The sequence below is a fragment of the Chenopodium album genome, chromosome 2, assembly GCF_948465745.1.
Source record: "Chenopodium album chromosome 2, dcCheAlbu1.1, whole genome shotgun sequence".
NCBI lineage: Eukaryota > Viridiplantae > Streptophyta > Magnoliopsida > Caryophyllales > Amaranthaceae > Chenopodium > Chenopodium album.
In genome coordinates this window covers 86,108,310-86,126,321 of record NC_137835.1, presented here as the reverse complement: position 1 = coordinate 86,126,321, position 18,012 = coordinate 86,108,310, and the positions used below count along the sequence as shown (strand labels likewise).

Here is an 18,012-nt window from a genome sequence, read left to right as displayed (position 1 = left end):
ACCCTAAACCCTAAACCCTAAACCCTAAACCCTAAACCCTAAACCCTAAACCCTAAACCCTAAACCCTAAACCCTAAACCCTAAACCCTAAACCCTAAACCCTAAACCCTAAACCCTAAACCCTAAACCCTAAACCCTAAACCCTAAACCCTAAACCCTAAACCCTAAACCCTAAACCCTAAACCCTAAACCCTAAACCCTAAACCCTAAACCCTAAACCCTAAACCCTAAACCCTAAACCCTAAACCCTAAACCCTAAACCCTAAACCCTAAACCCTAAACCCTAAACCCTAAACCCTAAACCCTAAACCCTAAACCCTAAACCCTAAACCCTAAACCCTAAACCCTAAACCCTAAACCCTAAACCCTAAACCCTAAACCCTAAACCCTAAACCCTAAACCCTAAACCCTAAACCCTAAACCCTAAACCCTAAACCCTAAACCCTAAACCCTAAACCCTAAACCCTAAACCCTAAACCCTAAACCCTAAACCCTAAACCCTAAACCCTAAACCCTAAACCCTAAACCCTAAACCCTAAACCCTAAACCCTAAACCCTAAACCCTAAACCCTAAACCCTAAACCCTAAACCCTAAACCCTAAACCCTAAACCCTAAACCCTAAACCCTAAACCCTAAACCCTAAACCCTAAACCCTAAACCCTAAACCCTAAACCCTAAACCCTAAACCCTAAACCCTAAACCCTAAACCCTAAACCCTAAACCCTAAACCCTAAACCCTAAACCCTAAACCCTAAACCCTAAACCCTAAACCCTAAACCCTAAACCCTAAACCCTAAACCCTAAACCCTAAACCCTAAACCCTAAACCCTAAACCCTAAACCCTAAACCCTAAACCCTAAACCCTAAACCCTAAACCCTAAACCCTAAACCCTAAACCCTAAACCCTAAACCCTAAACCCTAAACCCTAAACCCTAAACCCTAAACCCTAAACCCTAAACCCTAAACCCTAAACCCTAAACCCTAAACCCTAAACCCTAAACCCTAAACCCTAAACCCTAAACCCTAAACCCTAAACCCTAAACCCTAAACCCTAAACCCTAAACCCTAAACCCTAAACCCTAAACCCTAAACCCTAAACCCTAAACCCTAAACCCTAAACCCTAAACCCTAAACCCTAAACCCTAAACCCTAAACCCTAAACCCTAAACCCTAAACCCTAAACCCTAAACCCTAAACCCTAAACCCTAAACCCTAAACCCTAAACCCTAAACCCTAAACCCTAAACCCTAAACCCTAAACCCTAAACCCTAAACCCTAAACCCTAAACCCTAAACCCTAAACCCTAAACCCTAAACCCTAAACCCTAAACCCTAAACCCTAAACCCTAAACCCTAAACCCTAAACCCTAAACCCTAAACCCTAAACCCTAAACCCTAAACCCTAAACCCTAAACCCTAAACCCTAAACCCTAAACCCTAAACCCTAAACCCTAAACCCTAAACCCTAAACCCTAAACCCTAAACCCTAAACCCTAAACCCTAAACCCTAAACCCTAAACCCTAAACCCTAAACCCTAAACCCTAAACCCTAAACCCTAAACCCTAAACCCTAAACCCTAAACCCTAAACCCTAAACCCTAAACCCTAAACCCTAAACCCTAAACCCTAAACCCTAAACCCTAAACCCTAAACCCTAAACCCTAAACCCTAAACCCTAAACCCTAAACCCTAAACCCTAAACCCTAAACCCTAAACCCTAAACCCTAAACCCTAAACCCTAAACCCTAAACCCTAAACCCTAAACCCTAAACCCTAAACCCTAAACCCTAAACCCTAAACCCTAAACCCTAAACCCTAAACCCTAAACCCTAAACCCTAAACCCTAAACCCTAAACCCTAAACCCTAAACCCTAAACCCTAAACCCTAAACCCTAAACCCTAAACCCTAAACCCTAAACCCTAAACCCTAAACCCTAAACCCTAAACCCTAAACCCTAAACCCTAAACCCTAAACCCTAAACCCTAAACCCTGAAACCCTAAACCCTAAACCCTAAACCCTAAACCCTAAACCCTAAACCCTAAAACCCTAAAACCCTAAAACCCTAAACCCTAAACCCTAAACCCTATACCCTGAAACCCTATACCCTAAAAACCCTGAAACCCTATACCCTAAACCCTAAACCCTATACCCTGAAACCCTATACCCTAAAAACCCTGAAACCCTATACCCTAAACCCTAAACCCTAAACCCTAAACCCTAACTTTAAAAATCCTAAATAGGGACCATGTAAACATTTCGGCAATTTTTATTTCTGGGCGATATTTTTCAAAAAAAATTCCTAAATTGAAGGCTAATATCCACACATTTTGAGAAATTTAGAAGGTTTCAGGGCTAGGTGTCGAAAAGAAATGAGATTTTATTGAATACATTTTGGGGTCATATAATGACGTTTGAAACCATGAATGACCATTATATGTTGTCATAAATGTTCGTGGTAGGCTTGAGTTAATGAAATAAGTACAAGTTGTAAACCAGTAAATTGCCCGTTTAAATGCAAATTGGATGATTCCGCCCACCTAATTGGACTACCGGAGGGTATTAGGAATCATGGTAAACATTTCGCCAATTTTTATTTTCAGGTGAAAAAAAGTTTAAAAAAATTCCAAAATTGAAGACTAATATCCACGCTTTTTGAGAAATTTTGGAGTATTCAGGGCCCGGTGTCTAAAAGTGTAAAATTTCCAGGGAATACATCTCGGAGTCTTATAATGTCGTTTGGAACCATATGTGATCATTAATTATTTGTCATAAATGTTGATATCGGTGCAAAGTTGTAAACCGATTATTTTTTTATCATAAATGTTCTTTGTAGGCTTGAGTTAATGAAATCGGTGCAAGTTGTAAACCGGTAAATTGATCATTTAAAAGGAAATTGGATAGTGCCCCCCATATGAGATAAAATAATAAACTTTAGTGAAAGAATCACCCTAATAAACTTCATTCTAGGGAAAAGCAACTTTTATTCTTTAGAATTCTATGAAGACCTGACATTATTATCATTAACATGTAAGTAACTTTCGTGAATGAATCACAATAAAACCTTAAACAAGCTATTCTACATTTTGACTCGCTTTTGTTTGAATCGTCTCGATATATATTTTATTAATATTCACTTTTTATTATTTTACAAAGTACTTGTATAAGATATAGATTTGTGAAGTTATCATTTTGAATTAAAACCTTCATTTTATGGGATAATCAACTTTCATTTTTTCAAATTTCAAAAAGACCAGGCTATATGTTGCAAAGTTGAGATTTCGATTAAGGACCTCAACTTTAAGGGAAAAATGAACTTTTATGTTTCAAAATTATAAGATGACATGACTATATATCATGAAAATACAAAAAACTTTTGTGAAAGAACACCATAAATATTTTACGAGTTTAGAGTCATGGGGTCGCAAATTCTAGATTCGATTCAAGACCTCAATTTTAAGGGGAAAAATGACCCCCCTTTTTTTTGGGTATTCTAAGAAGATGGGGCTTTATATCGTTTAAGTATACTATCGTAAAATATCAATCTTTTAAGGGCTTTATATGGGTCACAAAGTTGAGATTTCGAATTAAGGTCTCAATTTTAAGGGGATGATGATCTTTTGTTGCTTAGAATATTGATAAAACGTGACTTTACATGGGATTATTCAATGGCTAAAATTAGAAAAATTAAGTTTTAAAAAATAAATAAATAAACTAAATTTGAACTACAAACTTCACAGGTTAAAGTTATCTTAATAGTATTTAAAAAATTACTATTTTTCTAATAATAAATTCCATCTTACAAAAAACTTATAATGTGGTAGCTAATCATATTAATGTATCTAATTAGGTTGTCATTTCCCTCTATCTCTCCCCATTACATGCATCACTAATTGAGCGTGAGGGATAGCTCAAGTAGTTCGAGCTTCTCTTCCGATTCTAGGAAGTCTCGAGTTCGGCTCTCATCACCTGTCTTTATGGCTCTCTAAACACCAAAAACAAACATGCATCCCTATTTTTCTCTCTATTTTACACTTACAACAAATTATACTTAGAATTCCGTGCACCCTCCAAAATTGCAAACAATATGAAATTGAGTTAGTATGTACAAATTTCATGACATCCGAAAACAGGACATTACATTTTTATAATAGGATTGGATCGTAACCTTGTCAACAAGACTAATGTAAATTTTTCAGGCAAATTAAATGCAAGAAATACATGACAAAATAACTTTGTACAATCTATTCACATGCAGAAAATAACTTTATATAAAAGAATATTGTTATTGTTTTGAAATTATTTATCAATTCTAAGGTGATCACAGAGATAGCCCAGTTCAGGCCGAGAATCCATCCAACTTGAGAATGTAGTCTCGGCTCCATCAACACAATTAAGGTACGACCTCAATGTTATCAGAAAAAAATACCTCCTGCAAATTGAATTAGGAAAATTATTTTGCAGTTAAAGAGAGAGATCTTGTACTGTAGCAGCAGCAACAACAACAAAACAATACAGTCTTGGTCCCAAAATGATTTGAGATTGGCTAAAATGAATCGTCATAAGAAACCGTCTGAAAAAATAAAAGATAGCAAATAATTGATTGAATAAAATAAAAGAGGGAAAACAGTGTAGAGAGTGAAAAACAGTTTCAGTTTTTTAAGAGTTTAAAAAGAGTGGTGAAGGGATAAAAAGGAGAAAAAAAAAACATAAAAAATTGAGAAAACATTAACAAAGGAAATAAGTAAAGCTTGAAAAACACAAATTATTTAAGTAAATTAATATAAAATAAACAAAAAAAATGGAAAAAAAAAGTAGGAAAAAAATAAAAGCGTCCTTGACATGATCACTGAAACAAATAATAGGAATATATATATATATATACTTCGTATTAGAAACGGATCAAAGGAAACAATAGAAGAAATTATAATAGCATGATCCAATGGAAGAACCCAAATTTACAAAGATAAATAGCAGAAACACAATTAAACTTATACCAAGGGAAACGAGTCACATTATAGCAGACATGGCTGGTATACGGAACATGAAGAGCATTATATCTCAGATTCTTGGTACAACCCATATGCTAATATTGGAGCAAGTACAACTGTACAAGACAACTAAATGTCCATATTTGTGCGGTTGTGGCCCATCTTACTGCAAATTTCTCCATTTCTTGAGCCACATACGTCTCAAATTTTTATCATTATAAATTCATCAATGACGCAATCCCAACTACCACCATCTCATTAAGTAACCTTTAATCATCTTTGCTTTCAAGGAAAAATGAACATCCCAAACTATGCTTAACCTCCTTCAAATAGCCCTAGCTTTTGATTAATAGGAATAATCCAAAGTGCCCCAAATTCAGGGGTGCCTTCCTCTAATAAGATCAACATACGTGGCATCATGTAGTCGGCCTTGGCTCCCTTTTATATTTTTTTCATAATCAATTACTCTATTACCTCCTTTTTCTTCATAGACCACAAGCTCACAGCCTTAACACCATCCTCTACCTCATCCCACTCTCTTCTCCCCCTTACCCCTCCGTAAGCATATAGACAACCCTAAACAAATTCCCATCTTCAGCCACTTGCACATAAATACGCCTCCTACACTTCATGTTTTTTTTTAAAAAAAACAAGTCTTGATTTTGAGAGGCATATGAGATAGTATTATGAAGTGGAATTAATTTTTGATGCAACGATGGATTAATATTGATCCAATGCACATCATGGTATCCCTTCATATAAAATTAAAATAACCACACACAAGATTTTAGAGACTTTGGTTGCTAGTTGATGTCTTAGATAGCCGAATTTGATGTTTACACTGCTATTGCCTATAATGCCAATATTGGCTTATAATTGACATCTATTTATTTTTATCAAAGTGTTTTTTTCCCCTCCTGCAAGGTGGTGAGTGAGTCGCTTCTGCTTATAAGACTAGATATGTATCAGCATTGAAAAAAATCCTCTGCTCTAGGCAGATTATTGAGGGTTTTTTTTTTTTTTTTTTTTTTTTTGGTGTCTGGTGTTGACGGTAATGGTTTAGAAAGAAAGGGGTGCGGGAAAGTCGGGCTAAGGGATTGGGGTTTCACCGTCAATTGGTGGTCATAATAGTGGTGAGGAAGGAAGAGGGAGCCTGAAGACAGGCCAGGCGAGGGGTGATTTTGATGTTTCCACTGCTATTGCCTATAATGCCAATATTGGCTTATAATTGACATCTATTTATTTTTATCAAAGTGTTTTTTTCCCCTCCTGCAAGGTGGTGAGTGAGTCGCTTCTGCTTATAAGACTAGATATGTATCAGCATTGAAAAAAATCCTCTGCTCTAGGCAGATTATTGAGGGTTTTTTTTTTTTTTTTTTTTTTTTTTTTTTTGGTGTCTGGTGTTGACGGTAATGGTTTAGAAAGAAAGGGGTGCGGGAAAGTCGGGCTAAGGGATTGGGGTTTCACCGTCAATTGGTGGTCATAATAGTGGTGAGGAAGGAAGAGGGAGCCTGAAGACAGGCCAGGCGAGGGGTGATTCACCAGAGTGAGAAGGGAAAGAAATATGGAGTACTTTTGAAATTTTTTAGAAAAGAGGAGAGGACTAATGAGGATGTGCCACATGGCATTTTAAGTTGCTTAACAAAAAGTAGGCAATGAGAGCATTTTGGAAAAACATTCAAAAAGCTGAGACTTGAGACAATAGTTTGGATAATAATGTCCGACTTTTTTTTTTTTTTTTTTATGAAGCAATAATGTTCGACTATTTGTATAGCTAGTGTGTGGTTCCGGACGTTGTCTTGGCTGTCACTTGTTTTTTATTACCTCGTATGATCTTGTGAAAAATAAATAAATTATATAACCTCTAAGAATAGACAATGTTATGTGAATGAGATTTAAAACATTAATAGGAGTTAGTTAAGATGGTAAATGTATTACCTTTATGTGTTAGAGGTTACAAACTTACAGGTTCGAATATTGTCACATGACGCATATATATACTTTAAAAAGTGTCATGTGGCAACTTTTCTTTAAAAGGAACGTCTTTTAAGATATAGTATAGATTTAGACCAAAAAAGAAGATATAGATAGAATGAGCAAGGAATACTCGTCTTTCTGCTAAACAAGATGTATTGAACTCATAATTCATTAGATACTTTTTATGAATGTCAACTAAGTATCGTAAGTAAATTGCTCCCGGTTGTTCAATCAGTTGATAACCAGAGTCATTCTTTGATAAATGATCACTATGAGTCAGACTCAATAAAATTTGATCAATCCTTTTTTCTGTCGTTAAAGTGGAGAACTGAACAGGAAATATCAAAATTATAGAAGAAAAATGGGAGCAAGATTATGGAAGAGTGCTTAGTTTGTTCTTAAAGCAAAACTGTTTAAATTGCAATTTTCTGAACACTTTCTGAAAAGAAAAATCAGTTGTGCATGAGCACAAAGTAGATATTGGATGAAAAAACAAAGTCATTAAATAAACAATAGAGATTGTGGCCCTGTTTGGTAATTAGCGGAAGCTGATTGATAGAAGCTGATTTCATTAGCTGGTTGTATTAGCTTGTTTGACTAGCTGATTGTATTAATTTGTTTGTATAAAGTTGTTTGGTAAAATTAGCTGATTAGATATAGCTGTTTTGTTAGTTGAACATATTAAATGACAATTTTAGACATTAACATTTTTTTTAAGGGCATTGACATTGTAAATTAGATTAACTTTTTAGGATAAGAGTGTCATTTGGCAACCATATCTCAATCAGCTAATATGAAAAAGCTCTAGTTTTTAGCTTTTTACAAATCAGCTTATTTGCCCCAATCAGCTCTTTAAATAAGCTCTTTTACCAAACAGCCAAGTTAGATTATTTTGTAGTCAAACCTCTAACTTGGTCAAATAAGCTCATTTTTGGTCAAAACTCTAATTACCAAACATGGCCTGTATATCTGTAAGATGAACAACTAGTTAAGGGGGCAATCTTTCAAATGGGGAGAAGAAACTGGCAGATTCTGCAATTTATATTGCTGATTCAAAAGGACAAATTGTCCCCTTTGTACTCGATTATAAGCAGTTAATATACAGAGTATTATATTTCTAATAAAAAAAAATCGTGCGAAGTGAATACCAACAATGTCTAGTCAGAGAATGGTGTTTATCATTGAAGTAGAGCTAAACTAGATAATGTATTAATTTGTTTCTCAATGGATCAATAAATAACACACTAAAAAGATACTGACTCTGTTAAAATTATTGACACAGTAGATCGGGCACAATTGTCAGCACAGAAGTTTGACCACCAATATCTCTAAATATACAAAGGAATAAGTAAAAGAGAAATCAATAGCTTAAAATATACATTGACAAACTTAACAACATTTATATGATAATTTTTGTTTTATCACATATTACTATATTAGTAACAAAATATGCTTAAAGTAAGAATGCGAATAGTGCAAAGAGTCAAATTGTGTTAATTATTCTGAAACAGACATAGCATATTATTAGTTTACTACTTTACTCCTATAGTTTTACCTCATATTATTAGTTCACTCCTATAGTTTTACCTTCACATTGCTCTTCTTCCACCAAGAGTATAACATTAGTATAACACCCAGCAGGTTAAGGGACAAGGCTTATTGATTCAATTTCACTTGCAGTCTTGTAGACAACCCTAAAGGTATTTTTTTTAAACACGCGCGCGCGCGCACACACACACACACATACACACAAAACTGAATTGTTATAAAGCGATTTGACAAACCTTAACGCCTTTACACCCATGTCAATTAGGTATGCCTGATGCTCCTCATTGCCATCACAGACTTGCTTCAGTTCCTTAGTGTAGTAAACAATATCATCACGTATATGTCCTGCCCCGGCACATCTTTAAAGATAGAGCAAACAAAATTTTAACATGACAAATGAAGTAAAAAACAATGGCATTTCAATAAATTAATGGCTTAATAAGTTTCTTACAGTGCACATGATAACCAGAATTCCAAGGGCATGGAGGGGAGGGAGAGATTGGAGCAAAAAAGTAATAAAGCCGAGACAACAAATATATCTCTGAAAAATGGCTAACCCATAAGTTGGGTATCAAACACCTCAAATGGCAATAATGCAATCGGTCTGCCCTCAACAACTAAACAAATAAATTATTAAGTAAAATTCAATTTTAATCAGTAAAAATCAATACTTCCTCTGTTCCACAAATAATGCAACAAGGATGAAATAATGCATCTCAAAGCACACTTTATATGCTAAATATCTATAATTAGATAAGAGTAAAAATTATAATAGTTGATATTGTGAAAGTATATTACGAGACGAATCTAAAAAAAACCCCACATGACTACATTTTACTTTATGTATAAGTCATAACACGTGATCAAACAAGTGTGATGAATAGAGTAAAAGTCCAGTTGTTGCAATAATACTAGAACGGAGGAAGTAAATAAGCGAGAGTTTATTTTATTAAGTAATTCAATTAAGTTAAATCAGCAAAAATAATTTAAATCAATAAAAGTAAATTAATTTTTTATCAATAAATGTAGATTTAGGTGAAGAGAGCAAGACCTTAGTATGAAATGTCATCGAACATTGTAATTATCATATTGTCCTCTAAAAAAGCCCAAACTCATTTCCAATCAAATTTCTATAATATTTATGTGATTGATATTATTAACTCATCCCATTTGTCCCAAGCTAATTTTATCTATCCTGAAGTTATTAACTACAATAACCTATCATCTACTCCCTCCATTTTCTTGTAGCTACGCAAACCTAGAAAAAAAGGAAAAGGGGACCATGCATGTGGGTACTTTTTCTTTAAAGAGGAGAGAGATAAAGAGTATGGGTTTCATTAGATAAATTTGGGCCTTACAAAGTGGAGTTGTATAGGATGAAAAATTAATAAAAAGTTATCATAGTAAAAGTGAGTTGAACTTAGCAAATAGAATGTAAACGGAAAACGAGTAGAGCTTAGAATGAAAAAGGAAGTACACATAAAAAAATCCACCATCTTAGCTCCAATTACATGTACCATTTCAATCTAAAATAATTGAAAAATACACATCATGATTGGGGTCAAAACTATTATTAAACGGTTGGAGTTTCAATAATAAACCTGGTTGCCTTAGTTTCAAGGCCATTTTAAAATGTAATACAAATGGACTTAACTCCAAAAGGATTTGTGACTAAAAAATTAGTTATAAATTTCTAGCATGTCTCTCCATTCACTGACCAAATCATCTAAAGTAATACCTACAAACCCCTTTGAAATCACCATGACACACAGCAAACAAGTACATTTCATCGGTCCATCCCCGCAATCTGGTAGCCATGAAAAAGATAAAACTCTTAGTAAAATTGATAGTGCTTCTCTATCTAAGTAAAGTTAGGGGTTGCCAGGTTTCGTGTTGATTGAAGTGCAGTAGCTTTGCCAAGGGTGTAGGAAGCTAAATGGACAATAAAGCACAATTTCAGCCTATTTTACAAGGGAGGGGCGAGAGGTCATATTATTCACACTTATCTTTCTAAGTTTCAGCTGTGGTTTCTCTTTTTAAATTTTTGGTGGGTGTAGTTAGGAACTTAGGATATTGGAGAGGCTTCAGAGATTTCTTGCAGTCTGGGGCCTTTGGAATAGATGAAGAGAAGATGATACACTTTGTTAGCTGAACCAACAAGCATACGTCTCTAGCGGGAATCATTATTAATTTATGACGCTTCCAATGGCTTTGATCTTGAGATTTCCTCTCTTTCTTTTGCCGTTAGATTTAAATCCTGCAGGTGGGATAAGGGAGGATAAAAGACTAGTAGCAATATGACACAAACGATGGGGCCCTGACCCATGTACAAACGACAGTTAACGCAGAAACTGCAACACTCTCTAATAATTATGCAAAAAGATCTTTAAAAAAAAAGGGAAAGACATCTGGCTAAAAAAATGCAGCAGTAACCTATGAACACAGAAATTGAAACTAGGAAAAAGAAAACACAAAATTTTGAACAGTAAACCAATCATATTGCTAAGAATAATAAAAATTTTGTGTTTGATGAGCATAATTTATAGGTAAAGAAACTATTATAGTTTCGACTTAAATGTAACAATAAAAGATTTCCCCAGGCTATATTTCGAGTCCAGATTTCCAAAACGAGAAATGTTAACTTCAAGAGAGTTTCCATGCATCATAAAGCTCCAACTACACTCACACTTAAATAGATTCTTACCTTTCTATGATATTGTCGACATCTGCCTTGCTCCTTGGCCCTTGAGCTAGAACTCTTGTTAGGCTGAGAATATCCCGATAATCACCCAGTTTCAGTGCTGCTTCATCAGAAGCCCAACATGATAGAACATCGGGTACAGAAAGCGGAGGCAGTGTGACATCAAATGAGGGCACATTATGGTGCACATTTCCCTCGGCTTGTAGTCTAGCACATATGATTGCCATTGCATAAGCCACTCCTCCAAATCCTGTATGTGACACAAATAAATAGGATCCAGCAGACCTGCAAATTAAATGCTTTCTGCTTTAGCATCTAGAACTAAATTAGTTTTTAAGAATTTAAGGTATATCAGCTATATCGCCCGATAATGTACAATGTCCAATAAGCACTTGACTATATTGCAAACATTTGTGACAACAAAATAAACAACAGAACTAATACTTACTCATCTTTACAGCACAGTATTGCATCAACATCAGATGACAAAGCTTCTCTCTCTCTGGTTAAAGGTATTCTCCTGTAGGTTATATCATAGCCTTCATCCCTCAGAGCAGCATAAACTTCAGCAGGAGTCTTGACATCTTCAGTGAAAATATTCTCCCAGTATCCAACAATACTAGACTGATTTAGTGTTGGACTGTATTCTTCTCGATGCAAAAGCATTCGTCCACCAGTCCGAGCAACCTCTGATATTATATCTTCTTTAAGACGTGCCTCCATATGTCCCACCTTCAAATTTAACAGAAGAGGGAGAGCTATAAGTTTTTATTTTCTTTTCCTTATGGCTTCATCTGTTGTAAATGATATTTAAGGTAGTAAGAACAAACCACTGGACCAGTAATCCCCACATGTTTCAGAGTATCAACTGCTTTGTTCAGTTCACGGAGAACAAAAGGTGACCCATTAATGTAAACCACAGCTTCCTCTCTCAAATCAGTTATTACTAACTTATTTCTGCCATCTACAGATCCATTAGCAGCCAAGAAAGATAACATCTCTTTCGCACCAGTGATAGTTGGAGTGGCCATGCTATAGACAGGGTATCCATCCACCTAAGAAAGTGCAAATTGATACATGAGTTGATTTCAAGTCATTTCTTGCTTGCACCCTGTACAATTCCTATCTCTCCGAAATAATTTAAGTTTCTAATAAAGATTTTTTAAAAATAAATATTAAAAAAAACAAGCAAATAAGTAAACAAACAAAAATCAGTATATAGAAAGAAAAGATAGCAAACCAGCATACCTTGTACACATGAGGTGCCCCATGTATTTGTATGTAACTAGAAGTTCTCTGACCAGGAAAGAAGTACATTTTAAGTATAGAACCCCTCCCTAGAACAGAGCCATTTCGAGCCTTAATAACCGCTTCCATTACTGCATCTCCATGCTGAGTCTCATAGGGTGATCTTAGGTCTTCCTACATCAGAAAAGGATAAACTATTGGCATACCCAAAATAAGGAAGAAATGAGTCTCATAGGGTGATCTTAGGTCTTCCTACATCAGAAAAGGATAAACTATTGGCATACCCAAGATAAGGAAGAAATGGACAACATACATTATATATATACGTAAAACACAAGTTATTTTAGTATTCATTTATTTCCATCTCTCAGAAATTATTATACTTCATAATAAGAAAAAGAAATATTACTGGAACAGTAAAGAATCGCCCTGGCCTCAATCTTATGCTCCATTTCATTGCTTGGACTTCAGGTCTTTTTTGTAACCAACTCTTAAAAGTTGTCTTGGATTCTCCTTGGCCACAAAACCCATCAAACGCTTCACTTCCAAGATATGCAGAAAAAGCAATCAAACGGAAGTAGCGCTCGAGGTACTCAGCGCCACGATTTAAGGCAACCCTTCTCACCCGAGGCTCAACACGCTGTTGATTAAATAATTCCCGGTACCGTAGGACAGCATCACGTATATTCTGCAAAGCCGAACATCTATCAATAACAGCATCTAATGCCTCCCGACATTCAACTCCGTTATCAAATAATCTTGTTATCTTCCACAGTAACAAAATATCATTAATGCCAAAAGTCCGAGGTGGCTTTCTAGCTGTACCATGATCAATGATACTTGAGCTAGATGCAGCTAAATCATCCATAGTTTCTTCACCACAAGAAGAATAATCATCCACTTCCCCAATATACTCCTCACGGAGAATTCTTATAGGTTTACCATACTCTATTCTTAGTTTGAGAAGGCAGGCTATAACAGTACCAGTTGTTGTCCTTCCCCTGCCCATCTGCACAAACATCAGAAAGCCATTCAACCACTTTAAACAATCCACTACACTGTAAATGACAGCTTGCATCAACAATTTAAACATTTTACCTGACAATTAAAAACAAAAGCAGTGTCCTTTGAAGCTGAGGCAACATTTTTTGCTAGTGTATCAAAATCAGAACTTTTTGGAGCCTTTCCATCAGTTATAGGTACACGTGCATACATAATAGGATACCCTTCAGCTTCTAGGCGGCTGAAAACTTCATGCGGAGTCTGAATTGAGTCACAATTGACATGTTCCCAGGCATCAAATATTTGACCATCATCTGTTTCATGAATAACCATAATAGCTCCTCCGAAGCGCTCAGATTCACGGAGAATATCTTCCTTCAGTCGAGCTTCCATTCTTTCTACTCTCTCACAATCAATCCCCTAAGCCAAAATTTGAAAGTATTGGTATCACAATTATGATTAACAAAACGACACGATGGGACCAGATACTACACAGATATGACTAGAATAATCCAACCTTAATATATTTAATTTAGTAAAAGCAGGTTTCAGAACTAACTAGCGGGTGTAGCCCAAATGTGAACCTTCAATAATGGAATTAGATAGTTCTTTTTTAAAATATGACAACTGTCAAAAAGATGCAGCAATACATCTGTTGAGAATACATGATATTAAAAAAATAAAAAAAAATAAACAAAACCTAACATTGGCTTCTCATCCGTATCTAGTTACTTTCATGTTAAGTTTATTAATATCTCCAAAGATGTGAAGCTGCAGATATATACTTAAAAGCAAAAAAATTGCAGAAAGATTTATGTACGTACAGTGTACTCCATCATGTTCTTATAAGGTCTTTCAACTTCACGAAGCACAAATGGCTTTCCATTAATGTAAATTACAGGTTCCTCTCTCATGTTGTGCCAACATACTGGACGGGCAGCTCTCAGACTAGCAATGCGCTGAATAACCGACCGAATGCCATCAATTGTTGGATTAGCCACGCCATAAACTGAAAAGCCCATAACCTCTCTGAAATTTGGGGCACCTTCAATCCTCTCTGGCAAGCTTAAGTTTTGACAACCAGGGCAATGATCACTCTTCAAGACAGTTTGACTGCCCAACACAGCTCCATTCCTCAGTGCAGTAACAACACTCATTTCATAAGGACGTCCATTTGTAGATTCAGCTGTCTTAGTAAGTGATTTCTCTGCATTACGGTAGCCTAGCGCGCCCATTGGGTCTCTCCTTAATAGCCTACATATAAGGTTTGTTAGAAAGAGCACAATACAACAAGAGAGAATCGAAACATGTAAACAGTGTATGAATATCATGAATAAATAATATTATGTTTTCAATCCTATAAGTACCTACGCAGTATGCTATAGAGTTCCGGTCGTGCTCTCATCCAATCAGCAAAACTACACAGAACTGATGAACAGGGAGTTAAAGCTGCTCCCTCGGTGTGAAGATATACAGCAAAACAAATCAGAAAATAATATCTCTCCAGGTACTCCACAAAAAAAGATAGTGAAGCCTCTCGCTTCATCTCATCTGGTTGGTGTAAAATACTGCTACGGTATGTAGCAATAGCTTCTCGTAAATTCTGCATAATGTTAGAATCAAGCATCTTAGGTTAGAACCTATTTTTTTAGAAATAGCATAGCTTTATACATGGACATGGCAACAAGCAATATCATCCATACAAATAAGGCAGCTCAGGAAAAAAACTTACGGTCTAACGCTATCATTATAACAAAAACAACTGAATCAATAAGAGTATTAGAGAAGTTTTTCTCCAAATTCCATATAGTTATTTGCTTCCTAGTGCAGACTATACTCCCAATCCCGGAAGGAAAAGGCTATCATAAACAAGCAATCAAATTAAGGGATTTCTCCAAGCCATGAAATATAAGCCACAAGTTTGTTTGGAAACAAATTAATGAAAAGTGTGCTCAAAGAAGCATAGTTTATTTAGTTTATTTAATAAAAAAAATAGTAATAAATAAATTCTAGGCGCAAAGTTTCTACAACAGAGTTGTGACCTGTTGATCACCTCAATGAGCTTTATCTAGAACTTAATGTATGGATTCAGCAAAGTACTAGCTGATTGACCACTGGAGGCTTGGAAAAGAGCCGGGAGGTGTCAAAGTTGGTTCCCTTGCGTAACATGGCACTCAGCGCAACATATGGAAGCAACATACAGTTTAGAACAAAACTTCACCTCTTCTGAATCTCATTTTTCACTTTCATTGATATAGTATAAGCGTAATCAGTTATCAGAGACTACACAAAGTATCCTTGTACAAATGTACAATTACCATGTAATATCTTGATACCATGTACAACTGTAAAACTACCATGTTATAGATCCTCCGTTGATACTAGTAGAACTAGCTTTATCATGGTTATGTCGAAAAAAAATCAAGCATGATTTGATGTTTAGGGTGGAATTTATTTTTGATGTGAGGACATTGGTAAGTTATTCATAACAAACCAATGTCAGCACAAGCAAGTGAAGCAACCCTTACAACCAAGAATTGAACTGTTAATGGTCCATCCCTTTTTGATATATGGCCAACACTCCCTTGATGTCATAGATATATACTTCCTCCATCCCAAAATATTGCAACATGGGGTAGGACATGGATTTAAAGAAGAGGAGAGAGAGAGAGAGAGAGAGAGGGGAATAACGAGAGAAAACATGTGCAGATAGAGAAATGTTGCAATATTTGTAAAACTTCCTAAAATGGAAATTATTGCAATATTTGTGGAACGGAGGAAGTATATCTTCTCCAGCTAAATACTTATTGAGCTAAGTGGGAAAAAAAATCAAGTTTGATCTATAAACATATTGGAAGATGAAATTTGAATTTGTAGCAAAAGAAAAGATTTGCATATCGGCCATAATTACGGTTCCAGAATAGCAAAAGCGGTACCTTTACATCAACAATTGTGGTTTCCGACTATGTATGGAATTTTTCCACTTTCATAATATTAGAGCCGGTTTGGTTTATTTATGTTAATATTGTATTTATGTTAAATTTATCTTATTAGGAGTTTTAGGCTAATTAGGTTTCCTAATGTATTGTGTATATATATGTGATTAATATCAATACAAAGGTTAAGCCGTTTTCTCCATATTTCTTGAGTTTAACATGGTATCACAGCCTCTCTAATTTATAGAGATTTTTCGATCTTGGTTTGTTTCTTTAATTCCGCAAATTTAATTTTGTGAGATTAGGCTTCGATTTTTTTTAATCTCCACGAAATTATTTTGAAAATTTTCTTTCATTCAATTATTTGGACGAATTAGGGCTTTAATTTCCCTAATTTTTTTTCTGGTTTAGCTTTCGAAATTAGGTTATTATATCCTAAATTCGTGACCTGTGTTCATTGGTTTGGTGCGCATCTTTCTTGTGCGTGCTGTGTTGCGATGCTCCCTGTGGTGTGCTGCTACGTTTGGTTTGTGTGGTGCTGATGTCCGTGCTTGTGGTGCTGCTGTCCGTGCCTTGTGGTGCATGTGTGCTGGTGTGTGGTGCGCCAGTGAGGTGTGTGCTGCGCTAGTTGTTGTGTGGTGCGCTTGGTGGTGTACTGCTTCTTGTTTTCTTTTTCTTGCTGCTCGTATTTGCGTGTGTGATGGCTGGTGGTAATGATTATACGCCTCCTCCTCCTAAATATGAACCTTTCACCGATTACTATCTTCATCCAAGTGAAGGATCTCAATTGATGATTTGTCCGGTGTTGCTTACTGTCGACAACTATGAAGAGTGGTCGAGGTCTGTTCGCAACAATCTTCGGTCCAAGAGCAAGCTCGGGCTTGTTGATGGTTCTATTGTTCAACCCGATCCCAAGCATCCGTATTATCGTCGGTGGGGTATTGTTAATTCTACTGTTGTTGCTTGGATTTATAATACTCGATGATGCAAAATCTTTGTAGGATGATTTGCGGGATCGTTATTCTCTTGGTAACGGTCCTCGTATTTTTGAATTAAAACATGATATTGCTGATTGTAAGCAACGAGGTCGTTTTGTTGCGGTTTATTATGGTGAATTGAATAAATTGCAGAATTTATTGTCTAGTTATGTGAAATTGTCTGTTTGTACTCCGCTGTGAAAGAATATGCTAAGTTGCATGAGAATGAATTGTTACATCAGTTTTGTCTTGGTTTGAAACCTAAGAAGTTTGGTTATGTGGTGTCTACTTTGTTGATGACTGATCCTTTGCCTTCTATGAAAGTTGTTTATGCTAAAGTTGTTGCTGATGAGCGTAAGTAATCTGTGTCTAGGCACATGAGACCTCCTCTTCTTCTACGACTGTTGGTTATAATGCAACAAGTACGGCTTCTGGTCGAACTTCCGAACGGATTGAGTATACTTATTGTAAACGGTCTAGTCATGATAAGGACCAATCAGCTTCATGGCTTCCCGGGTGGGGGGCGTGGAGGTCGTGGTGGTCGTGGAGGTAGTGGTGTACGGTCGTCTGGTAAGGGCAAGGGTGAGTTTGCTGGTGCTACTGGAAATTTTCGTGGTAATAATGAGTCGATT

General features: G+C 36.0%; 1 protein-coding gene across 3 annotated transcripts in view; it reads right to left on the bottom strand.

Moving 5' to 3' along the window:
* Window positions 1-4,077: 4,077 nt before the first annotated feature.
* LOC145605560 (uncharacterized) overlaps window positions 4,078-18,012 on the bottom strand; it is a 35,958-nt gene continuing 22,023 nt past the window's right edge. For 2 of the 3 annotated variants that reach the window (XM_081661632.1, XM_081661640.1), the window contains exons 10-19: window positions 14,835-15,070; window positions 14,292-14,721; window positions 13,564-13,887; window positions 12,875-13,474; window positions 12,466-12,639; window positions 12,048-12,272; window positions 11,666-11,949; window positions 11,221-11,502; window positions 8,753-8,875; window positions 4,078-4,432 (exon numbers count right to left, since the gene is read on the bottom strand). In XM_081661632.1, the coding sequence (XP_081517758.1) occupies window positions 4,300-4,432; window positions 8,753-8,875; window positions 11,221-11,502; window positions 11,666-11,949; window positions 12,048-12,272; window positions 12,466-12,639; window positions 12,875-13,474; window positions 13,564-13,887; window positions 14,292-14,721; window positions 14,835-15,070 (2,811 nt within the window). In that variant the 3' untranslated portion in view covers window positions 4,078-4,299. The remainder of the gene's footprint in view (window positions 4,433-8,752; window positions 8,876-11,220; window positions 11,503-11,665; window positions 11,950-12,047; window positions 12,273-12,465; window positions 12,640-12,874; window positions 13,475-13,563; window positions 13,888-14,291; window positions 14,722-14,834; window positions 15,071-18,012) is intronic. The other variant, XR_014105101.1, reaches the window with a different exon arrangement.